Here is a 17,091-nt window from a genome sequence, read left to right as displayed (position 1 = left end):
CCTACCTAACAGGATTTTATAAAGTGAGAATATTCATGCATATTGGGCTGAACACCTGAAAGCAGATGGAGTAAAAATAATTTAAGGACTGATTATCCTCTCTTGCAACTGATTTCAGACTGTACAACTATTAACCATGCCTTTTAATTCCAACTTTCTGCTTTGATGAAAAAAAATCATCCACACCTGTCCATCTTCCCAACAGATATTCAGGGAGGATATACTGCATTAGATGGACCATTTGAGGATCTAATCTGAGTGCCAAAGTGGTAAATTTCCTTTCCTTGCTTAACTATCCGGCTCTCCTACACAAATTTTTTCCGTAATTACCACCCACTTTATCTCTTGAATTTTAAGCTATTTGCTCATTATAATGGTGCCTTTAATCTTCACAATTGTTAATCTCTGCTTCACATGCAAGATGCTTATTTCTTTCCAAGGACTCACCTATATATATTCCTAGCTTGAAGAACAATCCATGTTTCTTTCTTTTTTTTAGAAAACAAAGACTACAAATCAACATCTTCAAAAGAAGAGATCTAGCTTATGTTGATAATTCTGATACTTCTCCAAAGCTAACAGACCTTCTGAATCAAATAACTAATCAACTAAGTTGTCCTTTTTCATGATTGCTGTCATAATTGCACAGAGCAATTACAAACCAACAGAAGATGAATGGAGGTGTTGTACCTGATCATTATGGACTCTAGTAGGTCTGCAAAATACAATTTATACACTGCATTGCACAGTATAATGTATATATGTGATGAAGGTTTTTGCTTTCTTGTTTTGTTTGCCTTTTCCCTTCCTTGCATATGGACAGTTGTTTTATATTCATAATTTATACTATAACATATACTATAACATTGAAAACACTCCTTAAAAGGTCCTCAGCAAACTGGGGAATGCTGGAAGTGCTCAACTTTGTTCATTATCAATGGTAGGTGCTGTACATTTTTTCTGTCTAACTATACATAGGAATGGACTGGAAGTTTTAAAAAGATGATTTTTGTTGGAGGAAAAGGCAGCACTATTATTGCTTTCCCACCCCAGAGAACTGTGTGTTTTTCTCCTGTTCTCCGAGAAAAGCATCAAAATCCTTCCTCAACCAGCAGTTCTGCAGCCTGAAAACAGGGCCATGAAAGTTGGGAGGTACAATTATTCAGCTTTACTTTTAAAAAAAAAGACACTTACTCTTTTCTGTCAGTTTGCAAAAGAGAAAGTTGGAATGCATTGCAATGAAAGCAAATTACATCCATAAAATGTTTTAAACAGTGACAGCTTAATTTGAAAAGGGAAATTGAATGGAATTAGTTCGTAACTGAACCTCCTCAAACAAAAAAGACAGCACTGGTACAGTGTGAGGTATTCAAGACATGGGATGAAAATTGGTTTGTTCCACTGAGTTAAGTGAAAATTGCCCTCATGTCAGGTGCCCACATTGATTCTTAAGGGTGGGACATTTCAGAACTCATGCACAACAAAATACTTGACAAGTGATAGTTGGCCATGTGCTATTAATTACACCTGTGTTCAATTTATGTTGCTGAATATGTGAGTATATATACATAGGCCTGCCAATTCAGGTTACTATTTCATGTATCAAATAAAGTGGATTCTAGTCCAAAAAGGCCATCATAAATTTGTTCACCTTTAAGATGTCACAGGATTCCTTGCTCTTTTTGCTGCAAGAGGCTAGATATAGGCTAACAGAAATTAATTACAATGGAAGCCATCTCCAATAAAACACCTTCAACACTTCCACTGTACTTACTATGGATATTTACTCAAAAGGCAATAAACATCCCATTAAACTTCATACATAAGCAGCTCTATCCTCTCAACCTATTACTCTGCATAATATCCAGGAAAGACAAGCAGGGATCAAGAATAAGCAGGTGTATACCATTTGCCCTCTGTACCACCTGTCAAATGACTGGTAACCTGCCAGAGGACTAAAAGTAGCTGCTATAAAATCTTTTTACAATCTTGCTGACATATGATTAAAAAGTTGTCTTAAAGGTTCGCAAGGACCTTACCTATCCACTGAGTATCTTTCAGAGTTATGAACAGAGGGATAGTAATACCAATTGTACCAGAAGGTAGTCAGTTGGATGTTTCTGGTTTTCTTGAGAGTGCAAATGAACTTAAAGCCTTTCTGGGTTGCTTAATTTTTTCAAGCAATTATTGTATTTTTATATGTTCATTTAACCAGGTGGACCATATGTCATGTGTAGCTGCTTCTCCAACTCTCCTCACATGGAACATGGTGCTCTTCCTAGACACAACTTTCCCAATAACTAGAAAAGAAGGGGTGCACATTATTGTTTGGACACAGATATTATAGATTTGGCTGTTCACCACTAAGTGTTCTAGTTACCGCTTATTCTTCTATTGTGCCATCTTCATTGCCCTTGTAGCCGCTATTCCTCTGAGTAAATCAACATTGGTTAATCCTGAGCTCTTGACATATGGTGTGGACAAGAGCAGGGTATGACTTAGTTCCTTTTCTTCTCCATGACACCAGCGGTAGTGATAACACTTAGAATTTATCTGGTGAGTTTGGATTGCTTGAAGCACTTCATGCACCAACTTAGTAACTCAAGGCAGATCAATGTTATCATCACAAGTGGGATTTACAACTAAAGGAGTCTAAGGTCCTCTCCTTGCAGTCAGAGGACAGTGGTCTCTCCTACGGGTTTCACATATAGGATATGCGATTCAAAGCAATGGACCCCAGTTCAGTAGAACAAGGGACTTGTTTCAGTGGTTCCACTGCAGGCTTCAGTCTCTGAGGACTTCATGGGCAGTAACACCATATTCTCAATGCTGGGGCAGAATTTGAGGGTAGTCTTGTCCATGCAGTATACAAGATTTTACATTTTTTCTATCACTTTGTGACCTGTGTGAGAGTCTTTAAAAAGTGCTTCTCTGTCCTAGTTAAGTATGAAAGCTTTAACTATGTTTAATTCTTGATTCAATGTTTGCAGAGTGCAGCCTTTAAAATTCTTTCCTCTTAACCAGTGGAATACTGTCCTCATTTTAAGGCACTGATTTGCCAACTGATAGCAATTAACTGCTTGTTCATCCACTGGTCCATCACAATTACTCAGCCAGGGTTGCAGTCCTGCACATGTTTCTATTAAAAAAGTCCCTAAAGCTTCCAGCATTCCTCAGCCAATCACATTCACTGGGGAATGCTGGAAGTTGTGGGAGTTTTTTCTGTCTAATATAGACAGAAAAGAACCTTAAATCAGTTTAACAGCAGGTTCCTGCATTTAAACATTCTGGAAAATCTGCTTTTATCAGCCTGTACATGGGGCATTTCATGCTTTTACTGAGTATATATAAAATGAACTCAACATGAAATGAACTCAGAAGCCTTTTTTCCAAGTTTCATAGACAAGAAAAACTTTTAAAAACTTACTTCCAGGTTCAAGTAAATACAGTTTTAAGCAATCATATTTAATAATTCCATTAACATTTTCCCTTTTTCTAGAATGGTCAACAGCTACCTTAATATATAACTGGCAACCAATTCTACTGCTTCCAATCTAATTCAATCATCTTATATTAGAATTTTTGACTTTAATCAGAAATGAAATGAAAAAGCTTTTCCCCATTTCCTAAACAAATCTAGTGGGTTTGTTTGTTTGTTTGGCAAATATTTAAATGTAAGCTAGCACATGCAAATTCCCCCAAATTAGTCAAATTCAAAGATTTCTGCAAATAGTAAAGTCAGCATTCATAATCACTAGATGCAAAACAACCATATCTCAGCATCAGCATGAAAAACACTCTGAAGGTGTCCACCTTTTCCAAAGGGAAATACATAATTTTTAATAGAGAGAGAAAGTTTGGAAAGGCTGGCTTAATTGCACAAGCATTCAAACTGGTTGCTTGTGAAACTTTTAGTTATAGGACATCAGTGAAATTTGATGGGTGTGTTCTGAGATGCCTTCCAATGTGACTATCACAGAAGAACCAAGATGAAAATGTGGATAGAGGGAGTCTGCCCGTATCTGAGGGTTGTATCTCAATATCCTCTATAACTATAACACAGGATCTTGGGCAGGAGGGGCAGGGTTAGGGATATTGATTCAACAACATATTTTTGAAAGCTTTGTTCTGAGTCAAACCTGCAGGTGCTGGTATATAACACAGAGAACAAATTGGTGCCAAAAGGAAATAACAACACTCAGCATAAACATATAGCACTTTCAAGAGTTCAGGGCACTTTAGATACAATACAGTGGTACTTTGGCTCACGAACTTAATCGGTTCCATGACTCTAGTTGCTACCCGGATTGGTCACAAGCCAAGTCAAATTCCCCCATAAGGTTCAGTGTAAATAAGGTTAATCCGTTCTGTAATTTTTTTTAATCACGGGGAAGATGGGTGCGATCGCAGGTGTGCTCAGGAGGGAGACAGGCGCAATCGTGCTCGCGCTTGTGCAGGGAAGAGGGGCACAATCGTGATCGTCACCCAATGTGGAGTTCGTGACCCGAGTCAAAATTTTTCAGAAATTTCTGTTCACAACCCAATTTGGTTGTGAACTGAGGCGTTCATGAGTCGAGGTACCACTGTATTTTGTTGGGATCTTTTACAACAATTCTGCAAGGTAGGTCAGTGCTGTTTGTTTGTTTGATGCCATATTAAGGGCCAAGCACTTCGTTCACAGAAGTTCGATTTGCATTGTTGGTGCATCGCTCAGTCTCTTTAAAATGACCCTAGGTCACACAAGTAATGTTTGTGCTGCCTAAGAAGCCAAGCTATTATGAGAACTTAGTAACTGTGCCCAAAAATATAAATGTTCAAGGAAATGTAAGGGCCATTTATTTATTTATGTTATTATATTTATATCCTGCCTTTTTTTCTTCCAAGGAACTTAAGGTAGCTTACATAATTCTCTTCGTCCTCTTGATCTTATCCTTACATCAACAACTCTGTGAGGTAGGTTGGGCTAAGAGTCTGTGACTGGCCCAAAGTCACCCAGTGAGCTCCATGGCTGAGGGGGGACTCATTACTTCTCACACCTTGAAAGTGAGAGCATCAAGCAATGGAAAATCAAGCTGAGCAATTCCCACTGTATTTACAATCACTGCCTTGCAACTCGATAATGTTATTTCTGACTCTGTTTCAAAAGCTGGCATTAGTGAACTGCCAATTTGCAAATCCAGTCATAGCTGTTTGCAACATGATATTCTGATTGAAATGGAGTGTCTGCACTCTATGCCACTTAAAACAGGTCCAGCTCCTTGTACGAGGGTTCGTCAAAAAGTTTCTATGCTTTTTAAAACTGCATTTATTAAGAATTTCAAAAACAAATTACATCACTTTTCTACATAGTCACTTGCCTTTGCGATGCATTTTTCCCAGCATCGTACCAACTTTTTAATGCCATCAGCAAAAAATATATTAAATATATTTATAAAATATAAACTATAAAAGTGTGGAAACTTTTTGAAGACCACTTGTATAAATGAAAAACCTGTGAAGCTTAAAAAGTCAAATTAATATTCACTTTATCTGTTCCTAAAATGAATGCGGAGTGGCAGAAATGGATTACAATAAACAGATATTCAGAACATTCTTGACTGCGTTGAGTACTTGAAAAGTCATACTGTGAGGGCTGGGCCATGGCAGGGATGGGCAGAATGCCGGCTCCAGGACATGGGCTCAAGTAGGAGCCCAGAGTTTTGCCAAGGGGCCAGAGACTAGGAGCAGAGCCAGCAGTCCAGGGCTGGAAGCACGGAGGGGAGCAGTCCGATTTAGCACAGAGAGAGCAAAAGGTAGGAACAGTACTAAGGTCCGTTTACTGGGTGAGTAGTTGCCTCAGGGACAAGTGAGCAAATGGCAGGAGCAGAATTGGAACAGGCTGGAGCAAGGCAGGGTCTACTCAGAGCAAGGCAGAGAGTCATGGGGATGGCTTGTGTCCTGTGGCAAGGAGCAGTCATGTGAAGGCATCTTATATGATACTCCCCAGGATCTTAAGCTGCAGCATGTGTTTACTTCTGGCTGTTCCCTGCAAGCACCCACAGAGGAGTGCCTGGCTCTGCAGACAATTGTGGGACCAGTCAGGCCCTGGTCCTGACATATATTCCCAAAGATTATACACAGGTAACCCAGGTATGTGAGAACATTAAAAGACCTGCACTGGGTCATTCCAGAGGTCTACTGATTCCAACATTCTCTTTGCACTGTAGCCAACTGACTGCTTGTGGGAAGACCCAAACAGGATACAAATGCAGAAGGACCTCCTGCTTGTATGCCCTACAACTGATATGCTGCCTCTGATACTGGAGGCAGCAATGGATAGCTTTATCTTCCATGAATTTGTCAACTCCCTTTTTACCGCCATCCCAGTTGCTGGCCATCACGGAATGCTTTGGGAGCAAATTCCATATTCTAAGCTTGTGTGTGTTTGTCAAGAAACACTTCCTTTTATCTATTCTTCCTCTTAGGTAGAGGTAAATATTCCAGACTCTCTCTCAATACAGCTCCCAGCCCACCCCACACATGGCCAGCACTATGTCACTGAAACCCCGCTGAGCTTCAGCTTTTCAAAATGCTGAAAACCTTTCCATAGAACCCTTCTTGCGTCTCTATTTGGCAAGTCTAAATGCCCCACCTCTTGCCATTCTTATTCTAGCGCTGTTATTTTGGGATACATGAGAAATTTGTTTTAGTTCGTTTTAGATCAGGATTTACCTTCCAGATCAAACATGGACTCAGACAGAATCTGTAGTTGAAGTTCATGCATTTGCACACTTGCAATGTGACTTGCAGACCAAAAAAGTGGGGTGAGGTGGGGTGGGAGCATTGAACAGCATTTGAAAAATGTGCACGAAGTGCCATTTTTAAAAATGCATGCAAATACACTTCAATCAATGGGACAAGAATGTGTACATTTGAAAGAGGTGCACAGTTGATGCACAGATTTAGAAAAATACAAATAAAATGCACATCAATTTTGCACATGCAAAAAGCTCCGCAAAGCTTGAAATCAGATATGGACTCAAGTCAGAATGAGTTTCAGGATAGAATCAGGAGAACTTTGATAAGCTCAGGTTTTTCTGATTTATCCCTGCAGTTGTTAAGATGCCTACCCAGTGTTTGGGAGTGATGTGCTACTCTGTATTTTCCATTCTGTAAATATTTATGGTAGACTATGTCCTAAGCCTCTGCGGCAGTTTTGGGTTCATCAAGCAGACATGAATGCATGTGATACACATGTATGTGTCAACCAAGACATTAAACAACAAAAAGATTAATGTGGAAATGAGAGGAATGGACATATGGAGGAACATACCCGAAAGTAATATGGACAAAATACAGACTGATACATCCAATCCTATTCCTGATGTATACGTTTCAAAGGAACCAAGAGTTCCTCATTCAGAACATATTTTGAAAATCAATGCTATGAGGTGATATACGTATCATCTCAAAACACTGGCCTATAAAACAACACAACGAACATTAAATTTGCTCTTCAGGAAATAGTTTTTTGACTTTTAAAAAACTTACTTTGTCTGCATAATACTTCTTTACTTCAGGCATTATAGAGTCAAAGTCTCCACTGATATAATCAGGCAAAAAGCTAGAAAAGAAGCAATTTTTAGTTAGCTATTTCCCCTTCTTTTCAAATAAAAAGATCTTTAAATTTTCAAGATAGAAAAGGGGAAGAACTAAATTCTGAGATGAGGAGACGGGATGCAGGTATAAAATGCAAAACTGTAATGGCAGCATCTATATCCAAAGTTAACTTCAAAGAAACAGATCTAAATTTCAAATCTAGCATTCTAAGAAGGTGATGCCTTGGTTAGGATGTAGTCATTTGCATGCTGTTGTGAACTGCAAATGAGATCAGCTGGGCCCATACATACATATATAATGTTAGTTCTTGAAAACATTTAATGAATGATTGCAGTAGGTATCACAATTCTTTTTTTGGGGGGGGAAGGGGGGAGTACAGCATTTTTGTAGCCAGAAAGTCCCTCAGAATCTTAGTAACTGATTCGCCACAGTGCCCCACCCCGCAATCTGTTTTATAATTCATAACATCTAGGCTTGTTTATGTATTCGCCAGGAATGGTTAGGGAAAGAGGGAACCTCTCTTGTCACAGAGACTACTAGCTTTCCTACAACTCTACCATGGATGAGCTACAAAGGCTTCAGAACAACAACCGTATTCTTCTCCAGGTTGCAAGAAACTCGACTGATCGTCTCCAAATGTCCATAGCAGAGATAACTTCATGGAAATGTCTGAAGAAAATCTGGAACTTGCATTTCCTTACATCCTACTGTGTATGGGCAGAAATGTCTGTATTTGCTATGCTACCAACAATTTATTTATTTATTTATTTATTTAGGAAATTTCTATGCCGCCCCATTTGCCGAAGCCTGTTTGTGCCTGTTTACTTAACTGTTGTGCCACAATAAAAATACATTTTGCATCTTATACAGTATAAAGTATCTTGTATACACCAAGTGGTAACAATGTCAATGAAACCCATTTCAACTAAGTGTGGAAAATTCACAGAAGGTGGATACTGCAAAGCAGAACATGTTCCAGTTATATACTTAATGGTACCTTTTTGCCATTAAGAGGTTCTCCCCCCCACTTTATTTTCCCCATGAAATGCAGTTCTAGGTCTGAGTGGTACATTGAAAAGTAACAGATACTGTTGAAGTCCCATCACTAGCATTCAAAGAAACCATCATAAACAGATAATATGGTTACCTTTCCTTTCAAACTCCTGAAATAACCTATGCAACTGCTGATCATCCCAGAACCAACTAAGCTGTCATGAACAGTATAAACTCTGAATAAGGAAATCCGCTGGGTTAATCCATTGGGTTAATCTATTGCCCACTCAGAAATTATGGAACATTTTCTCTTTAAGTGTTATTAAAATGGATTTATACACTGTTCTGCATCTAACAAAATGCCCGAGCAATGAACAAGAATTGAACTGCAGAATTAAAATATTTAAAATCCAATTATGTCAATAAAACTGGCTGGTCAGTCAGGAAAGTTTAGTTTAAACAAAAATGACTTCATTTTACAGCTGAAAGTAAAACAAGGTCAGCGACTGCCTGGCATTTACAGTCAGGGAGTTCCAGAGAGAGGGGACTCTAATATACTGAGGCTTTACTTGGTGTGGGCTCCAACCAGAGCATAGGACCACGAGGAGCACTCCTTTCTGGTTCAGCAACCGTCACTGGAACAGTTGGGCAACTGGTCTTGTGCTACGCTGGGGCTAGATGGGGATCCAGAGAGGAAGGTACATAAATATAGAAGGCTTGCTGATATTCCCTTGTGAAGGCAGTTACTCAAAGCTCGTGATATACAATTCCAGAGTATATCACAGACTTCAGGGTGGCTTTCTGAGGAGCAGAAGATGCTGCTGCTGTTGGAAGTGAGAGGTTGTGGGTAAACACAAAATAACATGCAAATATTATGTGTGAAAACAAACATATCCACCCAGGGAAGATGATGCAATGCCCTTTAGATCCAGGCCTATGAGAAGTTGGTGGCAGGGGAAATTTCATTTGGGTGAGAAACTATTGGTGTTTTGGAACATACTTCTTTCTTGTTGTCAGTACAAAGTACCCCTAAAAGTTAATGTCTGGGATTCATAATGCCTACAAAGAAGCCCCCCCCCCCGAAAAAAAATTTCAACAAGACCTGTAGACATTTTATTCAATTTTAAGGCTTTAATGCCCTATCTCCTAAATATATGTCATCTTTGCAGTAAACAACACAAAAACTGTGGTGCTGAGGTATTTAATTTACTTTAATCACCTCACTTGGTATTTTGTATCAACTTATAAATTTTATGAATCCTGGCATGGCTTACACAATCTATTTTTCCCCCAATTAGCACTTACAATGATCCATTGCACAATCTATAGAAAATATCATAGAATGCTATGCAGAAAAAGGTTGAAGCATAAGGAAAGCGCTATGTATAAGATTCTGCATTGGGGCTCTATTTAAAAACTAACCATCATGGCACAGGTTTTTTGGTGGGGTACCTGCACATAAACTCAGGAAGTTGTGATTTTGTTGGCATTGTTATTGTGTACATTCTATATATACAGCCACCATGCAGTAGTGGATAGAGGGCAGGACCAGGAATATCTTGATTTCAGTTGCCCACTGAGCAATACAACTCACTGAGTGAGTTTGGTCAAGCCACTATTTTGTCAGCAGAGTCTATCTCACAGAGCCATTTGGAAGGTAAAATCAAAGGAACTCTTTGGAGGCAGGGCAGTATATAAACGAAATAAATATGTCTGGATTATAGCCAGCAGGTACAGCCTAAACTCCCACTGCTGACATTAACAGAGGAACCAAATTCTGTTTTCTCCCTTGCGACTAATGGAGGGGCACTGCAATCTGTAAATGACAGTTCCCATTCCTTATTAATCAAAGGGCAAGATGAAGCATGTGCCAGGGAAGATTTCTTCACTTTCCCCCTAATTAACTAACTTTTCAGATTAATATCCTGCCTTTTTCTGACAAAGAACTCAAAATGGCTTAGCTCTCCTCATCCTGCTCTCAATGTTCTGCCCACAACAACAACCCTGTGGGGTAGGTTGGGCTGAGAGTCTGTGAGTGGCCCAAAGTCACCCAGTTGGTTCCATGGTTGAGTGGGAGCTAGAAACCAGATCACCTGAGTTTCAGTCCTGCACTCTTAACCACTACACCACACTGGCTCTCAGCAGTTCCTAGTTCATAGATGTCTCTGCCATTATACTATAGTATAGTGGTACCTCAGCTCACGAATGCCTCAGTTCATGACCAAATCAGGTCGCGAACAGAAATTTCATAAAAATTTTGAGTCAGGTCGTGAACTCCGCATCGGGTGACGGTCGCAACTGCACCCGTCCTCCCTGCACAGGCGACTGCATTCATGCTGTCTGTGGCTGCGATCGCAGTCGTGCTATGGGGAGGGGGAGATAGCTGCGACTGTGCTCTGGGGGGGATGGCCACGATCGTGCCCATCCTCCCTGCCCGAGTGCGACTGCGATCGTGCCTGTCTATGGCTGCGATCACAGCTGCGCTCATGCAGGGAGGATGGCGCGATCACGGTCGTGCTGGGGGGTGGGGGAGATGGCCACGATCTTGGTTGTTTTTTGTCACTTTGTTTTTGTGATTTAAAAAAATGGTTACAGAATGGATTAACCTTTTTTACATTGAACCTTATGGGGAAATTTGACTTGGGTCAAAACCAATTTGGGTCGCAACCAGAGTCGTGGAACAGATTAAGTTCGTGAGCCAAGGTGCCACATGTTGAATAGTGATGTAAGCCCATCCTCACCATCATGGAGACCAAGGATTGTAGATCAACTGTGGCACTCCTGGGATGCCAGTCTGGCCCTAACCCCTCCCCCAGGCCCAGGATGAGGCAGTTTCCTGTCTTTCTTGGAAACACCAATCCAGTGATGGTGGACAGAAGGGAGTGTCATGTGCTGTTACACTCTGATGCTACTGATCCACGGGGCTGCAGCTGCAGGGATGGGGCAATGACAGTGCTCCTTTCAGTGTAAGCACTGGAGTGGGGCTGCCACATGGTTAAAGATGACTTGGTCTTATACTCTTAACTGAGGAATTAATCAATCCACCACCACCCTGGAATAAATACCATGCAATATAATATATAGATGCCATTTGTGGCTCCTTAATGAAGGTAACAGTTGACTAAGAAGCAGACATCTCATTTATTTTTGGAAGGTCATCTTTAAAAGTATATAATCAATCAGGAGATGTATGAGAATATTATTATTATTATTATTTTTAAAAGGCTATCAGTATAGTGCATACTCTCACAGTGGGCACTTTTGAAGTTCACCCTTTAAATTTGCAAAGAATGCATTAATCAATTGCATTGATTAAATTAATTATTACTGTGCTGCAGCAAAATTCTAGGAACAGTTGCCATATTAAGTGAGGCTACCTGTGTTTGTGGGGAAATGGAGTTCACAAACAGACTGAACACCATTTCTTTTGAATGGAGACCTAGATTGGTTAGATCACAAAAACCGGTCATGACCTCACCCGTGCTTTTGTACAAATTCAAGAAAGAGTGGGTTAGTTTAAGGTCTTGGTGAGTGAATCTCTTGGTGAGTAAAACTCATTTGATGTTCGCATGACTCACTGTTATTTCTCTTTCAACAGCAGTCCCCACTCACAGATCTTTTTATGTCTCCCTGTGTATAATAATCTTAATTGCACAAATAATGCTTCAGCTAAATAAGGCTCTTGCCGTAAAACTAAAGTTATGAATCCCGAGTCCTCATCCCCATCACCTTGTCCTCTGAAGAAGATAAGTAGTTAAGAGCTTAGAAAGAGGATTCATTCATGAAAAGGCATGAAGTCAGCTCTGTAGGACCTAGTCCCTCATGGCTGCAGCTCTTTGCATCCAGAGGTTTCCTTGCCAACTTCAAACTCTGGCCATAAGGACACTCATGTGTCTCGGCCACTCCCACATTGTTGCATCGAGAGGCTGCTTAAACAAACTTAAGTGGACCCCTGCTGAAGATCAGACCAAAGCATAACCCTCAGTTCAGACTACATCACAAAGCATAAACAGGACCCATAACCTGGAACAGTACAATTAGTCAAGCTTTTAAGAAGCTATAAGATGTTGTTGTGGTTATTCTGGCCTCAGTTAAAGACCTTTGTCGAATGTGAGGGACACTCACTTTGGGTCTGGCAATCTGACTTCTACTGTGAACCAAACCAGGAAACTTCATGGCAATTTTTATGCTTGCAGTCTTATGGTTTGCTGACCATTCAGATATATCACTGAAAGTGGAAAACATCATGAGTGAATGCTCTTCTTTGCCAGAGAGTTTCTCTCTACAAATCTAGCATGTCAGGAAGAAGAGCTCTAGTGCAGTCTTTTCCATGATGTGCTACTTTGCTATGTACAGCAAGATTAAGGTACAGAGGAACATCTGCAATCCATCACTGGAGAGGGTGTGACCAGAGTTCTAGTAGTTTGGATCATATTCTGTCTCACAGTGAGGATAACACATGCTGACCAAATAAAATATATTAATTGGGAATGAGCTCAGCTTAATGCTCTGCCACTCAAAACCACCCTCTGAAAACAGTTTGGCCATGTTTTCAAACTGGGATCTGAAGTTTCACTATACATGCTTCACTGTGTTCATGATTCCTTTGCTACATCTGTCCCTGGAATGTGTGTCTGTTTTGTAAAATTGTGAAGCTTGGTTCACATATTGTGTTGTATCCATGTGTGTAAAATCCACCAAAACACTCTGTCTTTCTCCATAGTTATTTTGAGGTGTGTGCATGTGTGCATACATGCACACATATATCCATCCATATATATATTTAAAGGTAAACAACACATTCTCTTAAAATGCATGGCTTGGTTGTCATGTGCAGTCTAATTTCAAACAAATCCAGGAAAAAACCTTTATACCTTGCTGAGAACCCAAACCCAACAATACAAATTTACTGCCTCAAATCATGCTATGTCACATGATTTTGAGGAACCACAAATGCCTTCCACACGGAAATATAATTTATCATGACCATGTATTTCCAGAGGCTTTAGGCTTCCTTGTGGTTTACCCTGAACAAGGACTAGACCTATATTAAAGAGCCTAAAATGTGTTCAGTCAACTTTTCTTCTTTCTCCTTTAATTCCAAAACACCTAGGGGTTTTCCTGCTGTGAATTTCATATGTTTAGATCTATATGAGCATTCTTTTAATGTACCTGACAGAACCATTCATCAGAGCTACCAGCAGCATTATTGAATTTGGGATAAGATATACAGATATAGATATATATCCAGATATAATGAGCTTTTGGAAAAAATCAGAATGAATTTCCTGTTAGCATTCTAACAGCATAGTCAGAATTGTTTAAGTAGGGAGCTGATAGAGTCAGGAAATTATGAACATGGGAAGTCTATGTCCAGATTTGTTTGCATTTGAAGTAGAAGGGGAAAGAAAGCAATAAATTGCCATTTGGATATAGAGATTTCCCCATTCTCAAGAATGGGGAAATTAAAATAATAGTAATGCACTTTTGTTAATTACAAATATACTTAAGACTTAGTTTGTTCAAAAACCCAGTGACTAGGTAAAGGATGTAGTCTAATATAAGCAGGCCATATAGATGACAGAGTCTGTTGTGTTCTGTACTCAAATGATTAAAAGCTATATTGTGATTTAAAGACTGAAGACTCAGTAGGGCAGTATGAACCTGCCTCCTCTTCCCTGACTTTTGTCCTTGTCCATCTGGGCCAGTGGCAAAAGATAAACACTACCCATGTGTGTGGGCTGAGTGGAAATTAAGGGGGAAAGTTAAGGAGGGCTCCAACCCAGCCTGCTCACTTTTGCCCAGTCCTGTCCTCCTTGCTGTCCACTTCCTGGTCTTCACACATCCTTGCAAGTTCTGATTTAGACTGTTGGTCCATCCAGGCCAATATTGTCGACACTGACTGGTAGTGACTCTCTAGGCTGTCAGGGTTTGGCTATGGGCAGTATAGAAATGAAGTGAAATGAATAAAAAGTCCTGCCTGGACATGCTGGGGATTGCAGGCAACCCTTGTGTCCTGTCACTGTGGGATTTTCCCTTACATGGGCAGATTCTTACTCCCAGCAGCATGACATGTGGGGTCTCGGCATTCGGTGCCCAAATCAATGTCAAGGGCCCTGCGGTGGGCATGCTGATAGCTGTGCTCCTCAATGAAGCAGTGTTTTAGAGCAAGGGAAGCCTACTAGGGTAGATGGCTTGTTTTTCCCAAAAGATCCTTACTTTTCAGCATGGTGGTTGTGGGGGGCGAGGCATGGTGGCACAGAGGCTTTCTGACTGATGCTGGATGTGCTGACCAGAAATGGCTGATACTCTGGCGGTTTGAGTCCAGCACCACATGATGGGGTGATCACTCATCCGCCTCTAGCTCCCGCCCACCCAGCAGTCTGAAAGCATGTCATGCTGTGAGTGGAGAAATGGGGACCACTCTGGTGGGAAAACCTAGCTGTGTGAGGAGAGCAGGAGTCAGCAGTGGGCCTGCTCAGATGCAGGGTGAAGCATGACTGATGGAAGAAGCCCAGATGAGCCGACAACCCGAATGCCACCTGGTCTGCATGTGTGAGGATCTAGTTCACCCCTGCAGCGCACGAGTGCAAACAGAACGAGCAGGCAATTGCAGGCAGCTAACTGTAGACTCCTGCCTACTGGTCCCATTACCATACACTAAATAAATAATAAATAACTGTGGGAGCTGTGGATGGTGACAATCTCTTCTTTTATATTGGGAATACCCAGAAAAGAGCACCAGCTGTGACTGCAGAAATGGCTGCTTGGCTTGAATGGCTATTTCCTTACGTGAAATATTGCCTATCCATGTATGTAAACATTCCCATGACCAAATCAGAACTTGCGTGTGTTGGCCCCGTCTTCACTGACAGAGACTGGATCCGGATTAATGCTGGATTGCCTGCACTGATAAAAATAACTACCCTGTCCCCTCCTTCCCACCAGAGCTTTTCTAACCCCCTTGAAAAAGCTACACAGAGAGTGAGAGGCTCTGCTGAGTGGGGTGAACTGTGGGGAAGCGGAATCCCCAAAAACCAGGGTGGGGGCACCTTCTGAGTGGAGCCTTTTCTTTCATGCAAGGCAGATCCAGGATGCATCCTAGACACTGTTACTCTGTACAGCTGTACATTGTTATATTCCCTATATAAGCTGCCTTGAAGGAATAAATGAATTCCTGTGAACACACAGACAGAACTGCAGTGTCACTTCAGCAGTATTATGTTTGTTAAAAAGAACCCCAGAAGCATGGTCGCAAAATAATTCACAAGATTACTAATATACCTAAGATGCCACAAACATTTGTCATATACTATAGGGATCTTACATTCCCATTTCAAATCTAGTCCAGTATGTTACCTTCACATTAAAATACCAAGTTAGCCCTTATTTAATGAAAAATCCTGTTTCTGTTAACTTAAATAACACCTTTGTACTTAGAGATGATGAGTGAATGTGGCTGAATTATTTACTTGCTACAAACTGTCTAAACTGTTTTATGGAAGATGTTCTGAACTAAGCTCTTAGGCTGTGACAAAGGTCCATTGATCTGGAACTTAGGATGCTGAGCTATGTTATTTATTACCTTTCTTCAAATGCAGCGATCGGTGCCTGCCTCCTGTCTAGTAGCCTACATCCATACGCATCTATGCAGCTTAAGAAAAAGGCTGATTCCACAGATAAAAATACTTGGAGGTGTTTCTGGTTGTTGAAAGTGGGTCAGTTCTGATGTGCAATGAAACAATGGTCATTTTCAGACCAACATTTCCCCAGCCCTTCCCAGGAATTTAGGGACTTCTATTTTAGTCTGCAGAAGTGCTGAAAAGGTATTCCTAACAACCCTTGAAGTTCCCAGGTTATAATCAGAAGAGGACATGACTGTTAAATGAGTTTGAAGTAGCTCTGCCTCCACAACATGAATTTGGCACTTCCGCATTATGCTTTCTGTGTAAGCATACCCTACCTGGCAGAGTATTCTGTCTTGATAATTCTGGAGCATGAAACAGTAGGAAAGACTTCTAAGTGGCACTTGGAGAGATACCTTAGAGCAGAGGTTTCCAAGGAACTGCAGGTTTCCTTAGAAGAAACTCTGAAAACCACTGTTCAACAGGAAGGCTTCATCAACATCCACAGTGTTCCTTCCTTGAAGTACGCGCATAATCAGTTTAATGGGAGCTGCAACTTACAATGAAGTGGTAACTTAAAATTACAGTGGCTCTTACAAAAAATAAAAGCATATGGGATAAATAAATGTTTATCCTGAAGACAAGAAATGTTGAAAGAAAAACTGTCTGTGGCAATACTTTATCTTCAGTAAACACAGCTAGAAAAAACCCTTATGGTTGGTTTAAAAACAACATCAACCAGCTTCAACTTCAGGCACTCTCTTTGTAATAAATTAGGCAATGTAAGGAAAACTCCCTTCTCTAATTGATTTTGGCTCTGTCATTTGTCAGGGTGCAGTTTTATACCTGCTACTTTTGTGCTCCCCCTACCCAG

General features: G+C 40.6%; 1 protein-coding gene across 3 annotated transcripts in view; it reads right to left on the bottom strand.

Annotated features, from left to right (window-relative positions):
* The window catches only part of TPK1 (thiamin pyrophosphokinase 1), a 289,313-nt gene that overhangs the window by 135,593 nt on the left and 136,629 nt on the right, over positions 1-17,091 (bottom strand). For all 3 annotated transcript variants that reach the window (XM_044453946.1, XM_044453954.1, XM_044453964.1), the window contains one exon: positions 7,531-7,603. In XM_044453946.1, coding sequence (XP_044309881.1) covers positions 7,531-7,603 — 73 coding nt within the window. The remainder of the gene's footprint in view (positions 1-7,530; positions 7,604-17,091) is intronic.

Source organism: Varanus komodoensis, unplaced genomic scaffold (genome assembly GCF_004798865.1).
Source record: "Varanus komodoensis strain SLA01 unplaced genomic scaffold, ASM479886v1 scaffold10, whole genome shotgun sequence".
In the NCBI taxonomy this organism is placed as follows: Eukaryota; Metazoa; Chordata; class Lepidosauria; order Squamata; family Varanidae; genus Varanus; species Varanus komodoensis.
This window is presented reverse-complemented; position numbering and strand designations above follow the sequence as displayed.